This window comes from Otolemur garnettii, unplaced genomic scaffold, assembly GCF_000181295.1.
Source record: "Otolemur garnettii isolate 467f Iridium unplaced genomic scaffold, OtoGar3 scaffold00014, whole genome shotgun sequence".
NCBI lineage: Eukaryota > Metazoa > Chordata > Mammalia > Primates > Galagidae > Otolemur > Otolemur garnettii.
Genome location: NW_003852409.1, coordinates 12,569,577 through 12,582,652, shown reverse-complemented (window position 1 = coordinate 12,582,652; position 13,076 = coordinate 12,569,577). Strand labels below are relative to the sequence as shown.

General features: G+C 39.1%; 1 protein-coding gene across 1 annotated transcript in view; it reads left to right on the top strand.

Moving 5' to 3' along the window:
* The window catches only part of ELP1 (elongator complex protein 1), a 79,042-nt gene that overhangs the window by 39,523 nt on the left and 26,443 nt on the right, over positions 1–13,076 (top strand). The window contains exons 17-28 of the mRNA XM_023510557.1: positions 684–737; positions 833–938; positions 2,953–3,068; positions 3,687–3,760; positions 5,377–5,455; positions 5,552–5,631; positions 7,410–7,547; positions 7,656–7,741; positions 8,051–8,199; positions 10,768–10,891; positions 11,775–11,872; positions 12,283–12,484. Of these exons, the coding sequence (XP_023366325.1) occupies positions 684–737; positions 833–938; positions 2,953–3,068; positions 3,687–3,760; positions 5,377–5,455; positions 5,552–5,631; positions 7,410–7,547; positions 7,656–7,741; positions 8,051–8,199; positions 10,768–10,891; positions 11,775–11,872; positions 12,283–12,484 (1,306 nt within the window). The remainder of the gene's footprint in view (positions 1–683; positions 738–832; positions 939–2,952; positions 3,069–3,686; positions 3,761–5,376; positions 5,456–5,551; positions 5,632–7,409; positions 7,548–7,655; positions 7,742–8,050; positions 8,200–10,767; positions 10,892–11,774; positions 11,873–12,282; positions 12,485–13,076) is intronic.

Sequence of the window (13,076 nt, the reverse complement as noted above, 5' to 3'; positions counted from 1 at the left end):
GGGCTGGATTCGAACCCGCCCACTCAGGTGTATGTGGCTGGCACCTTAGCTGCTTGAGCCACAGGCGCTGAGTCAGAGTCCTACTTTTGGTGGTCTTGAAAAGCCTCTCTGAGGTGGTGATATATGTGCTGAGAGATAAAGGAAAGAAGGCTCTCTCCCTAAGAGGAAGAGGGTTTCAGGAAGATGGAACTGTAAACGCTTTGAGTTTGTCAGAAGCTCATTTTGTTCAAGGAACTGAATGGAAGCAATGTGGCTAGAGCTTAGTGACAGATCATAGGAGTGTTTGAATTTTTTTAGATTAAGATTAGAAAGTTATTGATGAATGCTTCATGGTTTGAAAGGTGATTCTGGGTCCTCCCCGAGAAGAGTAGATTGGAGAGGGATGAGAGTGGAATGGGTGATCAAAAGAGAGACTGTTGAAGTGGTGTCGGGGGTGGGGTGAGGGTTGGGAAGAGATGTAATTGAGATCCACATAGGCCATAGACATGACAGGGCTTGCTGATGGATTGATGGCATCACATTCCAGTTTGCACAGAATCAGTCAGGTCTTAGTGTCTGTGTTCAGTCCTGGTTATAAGAACTTACAGGTGAAACCACAGGACAATAGAGCTATGTTATAGAAAAATCAGGTTTAACTAGTTTGAAATAGAACAGCTTGTAATTTTAATTTTATTTCTTTACAGGAATGTGTCCTTGGTCTAACTGACAGGTGTCGCTTTTTCATCAATGACACTGAGGTACCAAGGCTTGGTTTGGTATTCAGTGGTTTTCACAGTGTTGACTCCGAGTAGTATAGCTAACTTTCCCCTTTCCCTCTCTTGCCTCATTGCAGATTGCATCAAATATCACATCATTTGCAGTGTATGATGAATTTTTATTGCTGACAACCCATTCCCATACCTGTCAGTGTTTTTGCCTGAGAGATGCTTCATTTAAACGTAAGTTCTCAATGTATAAAATAGAAATAATCCCTCTTCCAATGTCTTTTGTCTTTTGAACTTTTAAATTCTTTTTTTTTTCTTTGTACAGTGTTTGCATTTAATAGATACTTGTCAAATAAGTTAAAATTTTAAACTTCTTGCAGATAAGCCTATTCTTATTGATAGCCTCTACATACAGAATCTAGACATGCAAATGGATTCACCCACAAAGGCCATGCTATGAAGAGTCAGGTCCTCAGAATTCTGTACACTCCACCCAATGTGACTTCTGAACTTTTAAATTCTTGACGTACTTTGACTTTTATCATGGAGTTCTAGGCTAGAGAAAACCTTTAGAGTTCATTTCCTTAGATCCTAATTTTAACATAAATAAATGTTATAGATTCTGTACCTGTTAGTAAAAACATCTGAAGAACAAGGCCTCTTCCTTCAGCAGCACATTCTACAGTATAACATTTTCTAGGAAATTATATGACTGATCTGGTATTTTTATTTTGTTTTATATATTTCATTCATTTTTTTTTTGAGACAAAGTCTTATTATGTTACCCTCAGTAGAGTGCTGTGGCGTCACAACTCACAACCTCAAACTCTTGAGCTTAAGCGATTCTCTTGCCTCAGCCTTTCAAGTAGCTGGGACTACAGGTGCCCACCACAATGACTGGCCATTTTTTTGATGTTGTTGTTGCAGTTGTCGCTGTTGTTTAGCAGGCCAGGCTGGGTTTGAACCCCCCAGACCTGGTGTATGTGGCCAGCACCCTAACCATTGAGCTATAGGCACCGAACCTAATTTTATTTTGAATTGCCACATAGCTTCCAAGTTGGCATTATGTTCTAACTTCTGCATAATCTTCCTTTTCTCACTGTGGTAAACTCCATTGTACATCTGGACTCATCTCATGATTTATTGGATATTGACTCCTTTTTTTCTTCTATTGCATGCTCTGTGTGTGTGTGTTGGGTGGTAATTTCTTGCAGGGAGAGAAGGACGGTTTGGCCGCGGGTGCAAGCTTTCTCCTGGAATTGTATGAAAGCAAGAAACAACTACACGCTCTTGGGTGGCATGTAGCAAATCATCTTTATTCTCGACCACCTATTATAGGGAGCTAGTCAGTAATCTTAATATTCTCTATTCTTATCTTAGACTATAGAAAAGGCAGAAAGTCCACAAAAGTAAGATAACTATCTTAAGACTAGCCTCAAGCTATTCCTCTAAAGACCTGAAGCAACCCTGCATTATCTGACTTCCATTGTCAAAGTTAAAGGTCCGACAAACAGGGAAGTAAAACATTTTTCTTCCATGTACTCAATTAAGTTACCAAGTAACAGGCTCAATGACTGTTTTCTTGTGGTTTGGAGGCCACCTGCTTTATACAACGGAGTTTTTCACTCACATCAACCTTTGAGCCATGTCTCCTGCACAGATGGGCCATATCAACCCTTACCTGGCAGGCTGGCTGACTGCATAGTCAGAGTTCCATGCAGGAGGTTGTTATCACCTTGCCTGCAGGCCCTGCCATGCTCTCCCAGGCAGCTAGGCCTCTATAAAACGCACAATACTTACAAGTCTTTTCACCCATTTTCAGGAATTAAAAGAGCACATTTCATTTAACTTATTCTATGTGGGCTTTCCTTCCACATGTGTGTGTGTTTTATATTCTATAAAGCCCACTATTTTCTTTGCTCCTAACTTGGAAACAGAATCTTCCATTCATTGATAACGATTATAGTACTGATGCTGCTAAGAAATAGAGAAGTTGCCTAGATCTTTCAAAATCATTTGAGAAGTTATATGAATATACACGAGGGCTCTATAAGAGAGAAGGTAAGTTCCAGGGATGAGAGTGTTTATCAGAAGGGCAATTAAATGGTCTTAAAGTTCTGTGGGAGAGCAAAAGAATTTGGTTGTTATTTGGTATCTTCTGTTTCAGATAATATGTATGGTTTCGGCTGCATTAATGGAGAGTAGCTTGCCATGATAATTCTTAAGGCTTAGCCAAGGGTGTCTTTAGTATTACAGGCAGGTCTGAGCAGCAGTCATGTTTCCAATGGGGAGATTATGCGGAAGGTGGAAAGGGGCTCACGAATTGTCACTGTTGTACCGCAGGACACAAAGCTTATATTACAGGTAAGCTGTTTTTTCAGGTTATCTTTCTTACTGTCAGTCAGTCAATGCCAAAGAGAATTCTTGGAGGTTATATTTTAGGTTTTCTTATGATATGTAATCATGTATTGTAAGTCTTTCCTTGTTAGGTTTTCTGTTGACTGTACAAAGAAGTGTCAATATAGGCTCTGACCAATGAGGCTCAGAGAAGTCTTTTTTTTTAATTCAAGATAAATATTGAGAACTAGATTCTGCTAAAATTTTATAGCATTTTATAACATTGTGGTAGTTCTCTATAAAGAGTTAGATAAAATTGTATATCTTGGCTATTTAAATTTATCTACTTAATGAAAAATGTCATTCTTTGGGCAATGCCTGTGGCTCAGTGAGTAGAGCACTGGCTCCATATACCAACAGTGGTGGGTTCAAATCTGGCCCTGGCCAAACTGCAACAAAAAATAGCCCGGTGTTGTGGCAGGTGCCAGTAGTCCCAGCTACTCGGGAGACTGAGGCAAGAGAATTGCATAAGCCCAAAAGCTAGAGGTTGCTGTGAGCTGTGATGCTACGGCACTCTACCGAGGGCGACATAATGATACTCTGTCTCTAAAAAAAAAGTTATTATTTTGATTTATTTATTTTAAGATGCCAAGAGGAAACTTAGAAGTTGTTCATCATCGAGCCCTAGTTTTAGCTCAAATTCGGAAGTGGCTGGACAGGTAAGTGCCACGTACTGTATATGACTAGTATACATAGTCATATACATATACTGTATATGACCCATGTACTATATATATGTATAAGACTGGTTAGCTTATTGTGACTTATGTGTGAAAACGATATTTTATTATAATTTTAAAAACTTAAACATCTGAAAAACCTCCTCCAATCCAACCAAAATTAGGTATAGATAACCACTATAGCATTTATTTTAAAAGATATGCTTAATGATTAAAATCCTACTTGTCTGTAGTGTAACAGTATAAAGAAATGCCTGGCTTATGAGGGCTTTTACATCATTTTGTAAAATGTTTGTAAAATTGTTTGGTTTAGGTTTTTTAGGTTGATTGAGTTTGACTGCAGCATAAAACAATCATTTGTTAGCTCTTCATTGGAGAACTGAAATATTTCTATAAAATACATTTTGAAGGAAATGCTTATAAGAGGGAACTTGGAACTTTTCTTATAACTTGGAACCATAGGAAGTTTAAGCACTTTCACTACTCTGTGTAAATGTGGTAGTGGTAGGGTAGGGGTAATCCTGTTTCTACAAAGTTGAACTATGTAGCAATATTTGGTAACATATGACATGGCTACATTATGCCATACAATGTGTCAAATTATAAAGTATACTTTGGACATTGCAGACACGAAGATTAAAACTCTAAAATCAGCAGAACAAAAAAAAAATCTGAAAAACCTTCATTATAGATATCATTAATCAGATTCTCAGAGGCTTTTTGGTTGTGTTTTTCATTTTTTGACTTTGATACTGTATATTGCAATGAACATTCCTTGCAGAGGGTTTCACTGGAACCTTAAGTAGCCTGTGAACCAAGGGAAATTGAGTACCAAATTGTCCATATGTATTTATCCTGGTAGAAGGCATGTGGCTTTCAGTACATTTACAGAGGCCCCTATGACCTAAAAAAGCCTGAGTCACTGCTCTGAAGAAAATGATCAGTTTTTTTTTTCCTGCTTAAATTTTATAGCATTGTTCTTTTTTTCTGAGATAGAGTCTAACTCTGTTGTCTGGGCTAGTGTACTATCGCCTCAACCGAGTTCACTGCAGCCTCAAATTCCAGGGCTTAAGCAATCTTCCTGCCTGAGCAACCCAAGTAGCTGCAACTACAGGCTTGTGCCACCAAGCCCAGCTAATTTTTCTGTTTTTAGTAGAGACAGGGCCTTGATTTTTGCTCAGATTGGTCTCAAACTCTTGAGCTCAAGTAATCCTCTTGCTTCAGTCTCCCAGAGTGCTAGGATTACATTGTGCGCCACTGTGCTGGCCTCAATTTTCTGAATCTATTTGTGGGAAACTTTGTATGAGAAATATCTAAATTAATGCTTTATTTAAAACGTAGACCTAAGTTCTGAGGTGATTTTCTCTTGTGTCTGTGTGGGCGTATAGTGCTCTGATTGCTTTGATGATAATGACACCTTTTAAGAAGGTAAATGAACATGGTACCTGGTTTTTAATACTGTAATTTTAGAGTAGAAATCTAGTAGTAGTTTGGCATTTGGGCTGTAATCTGATAACTGATTTGCATAATAATGAAAATATGCTGGGTCAAAGAGCTTAGTTTTTGTGGAAAATGCCTATCTTTTTTCCTCCTAGGCTTATGTTTAAAGAAGCATTTGAATGCATGAGAAAACTGAGAATTAATCTCAATCTGATTTATGATCATAATCCTAAGGTAACCTTCTAATCTGACTTTTACATTAGCTTCCTTTATACTTGAATTAACATGATCTTCGAACTAAGATGTTTTTCCTTTTTTTTTTTTTGATAGGTGTTTCTTGAAAATGTGGAAACTTTCATTAGACAGATAGAATCTGTAAATTATATTAATTTGTTTTTCACAGAATTGAAGTAAGTATTTTGAATAATTGTGAATACATTTACATAATTTTCTTTCTTGTTAAGGAAATCAAACATAAATAGCTAGAGAAGAAAAATTATATACTGTTCATTTTTTAAAAAATTACTATAGTTCTTAGATGCCCAAAGGTTCTTTTCTTTCTTTCTTTCTTTCTTTTTTTTTTTTTGAGACAGAGCTTCTTCAATCTATCACCCTGGGTAGAGTGCTGTAGTGTCACAGCTCATAGCAACCTCTGACTCTTGGGCTTAAGTGATTCTCTTGTCTCAGCCTCCTAAGTAGCTGGGACTACAGGCACCGACCACAACGCCTGGCTATTTTTTGGTTGTAGTTGTCATTGTTTGGCAGACCCAGGCTGGATTCGAACCTTCTAGCTCTGTTATATGTGGCTGGCACCTTAGCCGCTTGAGCTACAGGCACCAAGCCCCAAAAGTTCTTTTCTCTCTTCTTCTTTTAAAAACAACCTATATGCTACCCAGGGTGACAGCTTGATGCTCTGCCTCAAGAAAAGAAAAAAGAACTAAAAACAACCTATATAAAACTATGACTTTAAAATATTTCATTCAGAATTATTATTGATTTCATTCTTAGATACACATATAAAACAATAGTAGAACCTTTGTGAGTTGACCACTAAAGGGACTGGAGCAGTCTGGTCAACATAGAGAGGTTGTCAACATAAGGAACTAGTCTTCTGTACTGATATGTACATGTGGTGCATGTCAGTCTGTGACAATTAGGTTATTTTGAGGAGGTGGTCAGTGTAGGAAGGTGGTCAACTATACGGGTTCTACTATATTTGGGGGGGGGATTAAAATCAAATGGTGTCTTTTTCTGAGATGGTTTTTACCCCCAGCTTTTCAATGAAACTTTTAAGCATATAGAAAAATTGAGAGAGTTGTCCAGTGAGTACTCTGAACCCCTACCCCAGATTCTCCAGTTCATGCCTTTCTGTATTTGGTTTAGCATTATCTATAAATGTCCATCCATCGTTCATCTTATTTGTAGACAAATTTCAAAGTAAGTTGTAGGGGTCAGTGTCCTTTCCTTTCCTTTAGTAATTCACTGTGAACAGCATTAAGTAGAGTGCATCCTTTGTGTATGGGATGGTTTTGTTGGTTTTTTTAAGGTCAAATTTATCTACAGCAAAATGCACAAATCCTAAGTTTGCTCTTCAGTGAGTTATGGCAGATGTACTGTTGTGTAACCTGAACCCCTGTCGAGTTAAAGAGAGCATGTCCTTCTCAGAAAGTTGCCTTCTATTCCTTCTCAGTTAGTCTCTATCCCACTCATCCCCCGCCCCAGGTAACTGGGTTTTGAGTTTTGAGTTTTTTGCCGTACATCACTTCTGCCTATTCACAAACTTCTACAAACGGAGTATACGGTATTTACTCTTGTATATAAATAAAGCTGCTTTCATTTAGCATATTGTCTGATGATTCATCTGTGATTTTGCATGAATCACTAGTTCATGATTTTTTTATTGCTCAGTAGTATGGCATTGTGTAAATTAACTACTGTTTATTTATTCATTTCTCTATTGCTGGATACTTGGATTGTACTCTGTTTAGAGATAGTGTGAATAAAACATCTGCCAACACTATTGTGCAGATATTTTCTGCCCTCCTCTGTTTCTCAACATTTTTATTATTGAACCATTTTCCAAAAGTTACTTTTATTCATTGTTTCATCAGCATGCCTGGTACAGTTAGTAGTTTGATTACTGGACCTCATGCTCAATTAGTGACATCCTCATTCGTGTTCTTCCTAGGGAAGAAGATGTCACAAAGACCATGTACCCTCCTCCAGTTACCAGCAGTGTCCAGCTGTCCAGAGAGCCCCATGAGAGAAAACTAGACCTTATCTGCGATGCTATGAGAGCAGCCATGGAGAACATAAATCCTCACAAGTATGTCTGTTTTTGGTGGTTGGCATCTTGTGCATAACGACGTGTGTAGTTGTCCTCGTCTGGTTTATTCACCCTTCTCGTTCTGGGGTTCTTCACTTGTTACCTCAGGTACTGCCTGTCAATACTCACATCTCACATCAAGAAAACAACCCCAGAACTGGAAATAGTGCTACAGAAGGTACACGAGCTTCAAGGTAGGTATCTGTTAAGCACAGAGAAAGTGCTTAACGTGGCCTTGACTATTGCTGGTCTTCTGCAAGTGACCATTGCCATGTTGCATGTCACAGATTGAATGTGTGGCCCTGTGGTCACCATTTAAGACCTCTGTCAGTTTTTGTCAGTGCTGCCCTAGAAAGCATGTTTAAAGGAGTCAAAAGTGTATATTCATCTGGTGTTCAGTTTTGTCAGAAAAATTTATTATTTTGTCTTTTGTTATGTTACTGGGTCTCTGGATTTTTTTCCCCAAATGGTTTTGTTCTGTTTTGTTTTCTAAATACCGACAGGAAATACTGCCTCTGTTCCTGACTCTGTGAGTGCGGAAGAGGCCTTGAAATATTTGCTGCTTCTGGTAGATGTTAATGAATTATATGATCATTCTCTGGGGACCTACGACTTTGATTTGGTGGTCATGGTGGCTGAGAAGTCACAGAAGGTATGTGGAGTTACTAATTTTATATCATTTTGGTTCTTGTCTAAATAATCGTGGTAGTATGAAACCCTTCTCCTGATAATGTGGTAGTGTCTTTTCTGATGTTCCCCTGTGAATACAGGACTGGAGACAGATCTGAGAGTCTCCGGGGTCCATGCTCCTGAGTCACATTTTCTGTCATAGTTCTTTGATTATCAAGGGGTTTTTTTCCCTCAGCAAAGAGTATAGTTTATTTAAAGTAAATCGTAGATAAACATAGACTTTTCTTTTCTTTTTTTTTTTTTAAACATAGACTTTTCAAGAGAGATTGGAAAAGGGTCTCCCTTATAATTGAGAGGTGACCTATTAAAGGCTTTAATTGCTAGATTAAGGGATAAAGTTACATGGTTATTTTAATACTGCAGGCTTCTGTGTGAGCCAATCCTTCCTTATGAAGGAAGTGTAACAAGTGTTCACAGTGTGCCCCAGTTCTTTATCACATAGCGCTTTTTTTTTTTTTTTTTCCTTGAGATATAGTCTCACTATGTCGCCCTCAGTAGAGCGCTGTGGTGTCACAGCTCACAGCAACCTTAAACTCTTGGGCTTAAGAGATTCTCTTGCCTCAGCCTCCCAAGTAGCTGGGACGACAGGCGCTTGCCACAATGCTTGGCTGTTTTTTTGTAGTTGTCATTGTCGTTTAGCAGGCCTGGGCCAGGTTCCAACCCGCCAGCCCTGGTGTATGTGGCTGGTGCTCTAGCCGCTGAGCTATAGGTGCTGGGCCCCGCACGTAGCTCTTTTTCTCCGTGAAGGGCACATGGAGCATAGAAAGGCCCAGTTCTTTTACTGCCATCAGAAAGTTTGAGCACACTGGTCTATTTTTTATCTGGTTTTCTACAACTTCAATTCCTTTCCCTGTCACTCTTTTGCTGTTGCCAAAGTGAACTTTCCAAAAAGGGAAATCTGATCCTTCATTCCTCTGCTTATAATCCTTCATGAGCTCCCCATTGCCCCATGATAAAGTTCAGAAGCCATAAAATGGCTTAAAAGCCCTTCCTTGATTTAGCCTTTGTGCGTCTTTCTAGTTTCATCTCTTGGTGTTGTCTTTTTTCCTCTGCCCATTGAAGAAAGTGCTTTTGTTCCTCTCCCACCCACCACCACTACCAAGCCTCACATGCCTTTGCAGGCAGCATTACCAGCTTCCCGCCCTCACCATTCTCCTGGCTAACTTGTACTCATCTAGGTCAAAGGATGCTGTCATGGCATCTTCCCAATAAGCCATTTTTGCCTCTCTCCAGGGATGGGGTGATAGGGGCTTCCTGTGTGCTTCTGTTGTGCCCAGGGCCTAGCCCTGCATGCTGTAGTCTGTTCCCTCCTAGACTGGAGGCTCCCTGAGGTTAAGGGTTATGCATTCTTTGTTCTTATCAGATTCTTTCTAAGCATTGTTGATTGAAGGTGTTGGTTCAGGGTCATCCTCCACACCATATGCATGAGTAATGTATTTTTTTCCTATATTATTCTTACATGTATTCATGCTGTTTGCTTGTGAAATTGCTTTAAAAACAGGAAGCACTTCTTCTTTGGGAAGAAGAAATTATTTTCTTACAGATGCACAGTGCTAAGGATAGTAGCACCAGTAAATACTGGGTTGGCTGGGTCTCAGAGTTTTGTGTCCAACTCAGTATAATATTTTTGGTTTAACGTGTGTCTTTGCAAATGGAGGGCATGGAATGTCATGAAAATAGCACCAAAAGCAGTGTCTTGCACTTTTAGGAGAAACTTAAAAAGTATTTGTTGAATATCTTCTGATTGGAACCTTGTTTTCCTTATTTGGTTGTAAAATAAGTGATATTATGAGACTAAGATACAGATTAGTAATTATCATTTCAAACGTAAACTAATAATATACGTGTAAGTATTTTTACAAAGTGTTTGATATACAGTTGACCGTTGAAAAACGCAGGTTTGAACTGTGTGGGTCCACCTATACACAGATAGTTTTAGATAGTCAGCCCTGCCCCATATCATCAGGTTCTATACCTGCAACTAAATGTAGATCAAAAGTATAGCATTTAGGTAGGGTGCGGTTACTCACGCCTGTAATCCTAGCACTTTGAGAGGTTGAGGCAGGAGGACTGATTGAAGCCTGGAGATCAAGATCAGCTTGAGCAAGAGGTAGACCCTGTCTCTACAAAAATAAAAAAATTTGCCGACCATGATTGCACATGCCTGTAGTCTCAGCTACTTGGGGCTGAAGCAGGAATATTACTTGAACCCAGGAGTTTGAGCTATAATGACATCATTATACTCTAGTATTTATAGAATGGGAACCCAGGGACATGGAGGGCTAACTTTTTGCATAAGATAGTTCTATAGAGCTGACGATGCTCAGATTTTTGCATGGGGGTTGTCCAGGAACCAATCCCATGTGAATACTGAGGGATGCCTGTAGTTGATCCTACATACTATATGCCATAGTTAATATATCATACACATTTAAAAATTATATAGCTATGGGATTATTGCTATAACTGTAACAGATACTTTTATTTTTATATATCACAAGTAATAATGTTCTCTTTAATTTTTTTTTAGGATCCCAAAGAATATCTTCCATTTCTTAATACACTTAAGAAAATGGAAACTAATTATCAGCGGTTTACTATAGACAAATACTTGAAACGTTATGAAAAAGCCATTGGCCACCTCAGCAGATGTGGTAAGTGTGAGGACTAGTATGTTTATTTCTGTTTCAAATCTTCTTTAAAACTAGGCAAGGTATAAATTAAAATAAAATGTGAGTTTAAACAGAGACTGATTTCCATTTTCACTCCTGAAAACTTAACAATTATATACATTCACCTTATTTTGTCCTGTCTTCTGAAAAGCTGAAGGCAAAGTTTCAAATCACTTTTGGCCAACTGGAAGAGCTGCTTAGCTGAGAACATAGAGCAGATCCTTTTGGGGAGTTAAGAATGAGCACCTCCTAAATTAATTTCAGTGTTGCAAAATTAAAGCTGGTTGACATTTCCCCCTTCTCATGGCGTTTGCAAACATGTGAGGGAAACCCCTACTTGTCTGGAGTGAGTGTTAAGGCCCATAGCCCAGTGCCTGGAAAGAGAAGGTTTTAACTGGCAGTGATGGAATGGAACAGGCTCAGGGCCATCTGTTCAGCTCTACCCTGCCCTGTTCCATGCTGGAGCAGTTGGGATTCTTCACTGAAGACCCATGCAGGGACAAGGAAGAATCATCCAGAATATGTGTTAAGTTCTGCTCTGAGTCAGCTGGCTGGGATAGGCCTGATGTGTGTGTATGTTTAATAAGCTTCCCACATGATTCCTTATATGGGAAATTGAGAAAACAGAGCTGGGTAGCTGGACCTCTTAAGTAGATAGCTGATGTGAATCAGTGCTTCTCTTACCTCACAGTTCAGTGGTGCCCATTAAAAATGCACATTCCTGAATTCTGTTCTCCAGGTATAGCGATTGTGTGCGCCTTAAAAAGGTCCCTCATTGAGTTTGTTTGGGGAACATTGGTGTATGTGACGTTCATTATGCTTCCTAAATCTTAAGTTTGTGTCTGTGTGAATCTTATTGCTGCAGGACCTGAGTACTTCCCAGAATGCTTAAACTTAATAAAAGATCAAAACTTATATAACGAAGCTCTGAAGTTATATCCACCAAATTCACAGCAGTACAAGGTATGTGGAATGTGAAATGAGGCTCTCCTGATGTGGCTCTGTTCATTGGTTGTAAAGGGGTGAGGATCCTGAGTTCATAACGCTGCCCTTAGTTTCAGGGTTCATCTTAAACTTTTTATCTACGAGAATGGTCCTGACCTGTTCTTGTTTGGTTTTATGTTTTGCATTGCTGTATTATTCCTACAGTCCAGAATAATGCATATCTAGGTATTTAGTAATTGTTTGTTGAGTAAATAAATGGCACGGCCCTAGTAAATATTGAATGGAAAAATGAGTTAACTGATAGATCTTAAGATTTTCCCGAGTAATTCAAGCAAGTTTCAAGTATGATGAAACCTGTGTACTTGAAACCAAGTACCCTGGACCTGTGTCGCATTTCCTTATTAACTGCAGAACTCCTCCTGTCTCAGGATATCGGTGTTGCTTATGGGGAACACCTGATGCAGGAGTGCATGTATGAGCCAGCGGGGCTCATGTTTGCCCGATGCGGTGCCCATGAGAAAGCTCTCTCAGCCTTTCTGACTTGTGGCAGCTGGAAGCAAGCCCTCTGCGTGGCAAGCCAGCTTAACTTGACCACAGATCAGCTGGCTGGCCTTGCCAGAACTCTGGCAGGTAAGTGTGGTCATTTTTTATCTACTTTTGCAAAGGTTTTTTGTTTGTTTCTTTGTTTTGTTTGGTAATTCTGCAAATAGGTTTAAGGCAGCATATCTTGATGTAGTCTCATACTCACTGATAAAAATTAATTCAGAACGCTTTATTAAGTAAGGTAAAGGTTAAGTTGCTGCAACAAGAGTCCAAAAAGGTAGTGGCACAATAAAAAAAGTAGTTTATTTCTCTCTAATGTAGGGACCTATAGGTCCATTAAGTAGCTCTGCAACTTTTTAGTCAGACAGTTATAGCTTTGTTATCTCCAGTTCTATATTTCAGTCCTCAGAAAAGGGGAAAAGCTAGAGTGATAGTCATGTAGAAACAGCCTGGAAGTTAAACTGTCACTTCTGTTCCATCTCATTTACTGAAATTTATGTTATATTGCCACACGTAGTACTGTCTGGCTGGGTGGTCGTGTACCCCATAAGAAGGTAAAGATGAATTTTGGGATGGACCATTCTGCTATTGACAGTAAATCATTGGAAACCATAGTAGTAAAGGTCAGGAGTGAGGTTAAAAAAAAAAAAGAGGAAGAAAAGGCCAAATGAATAGTCTG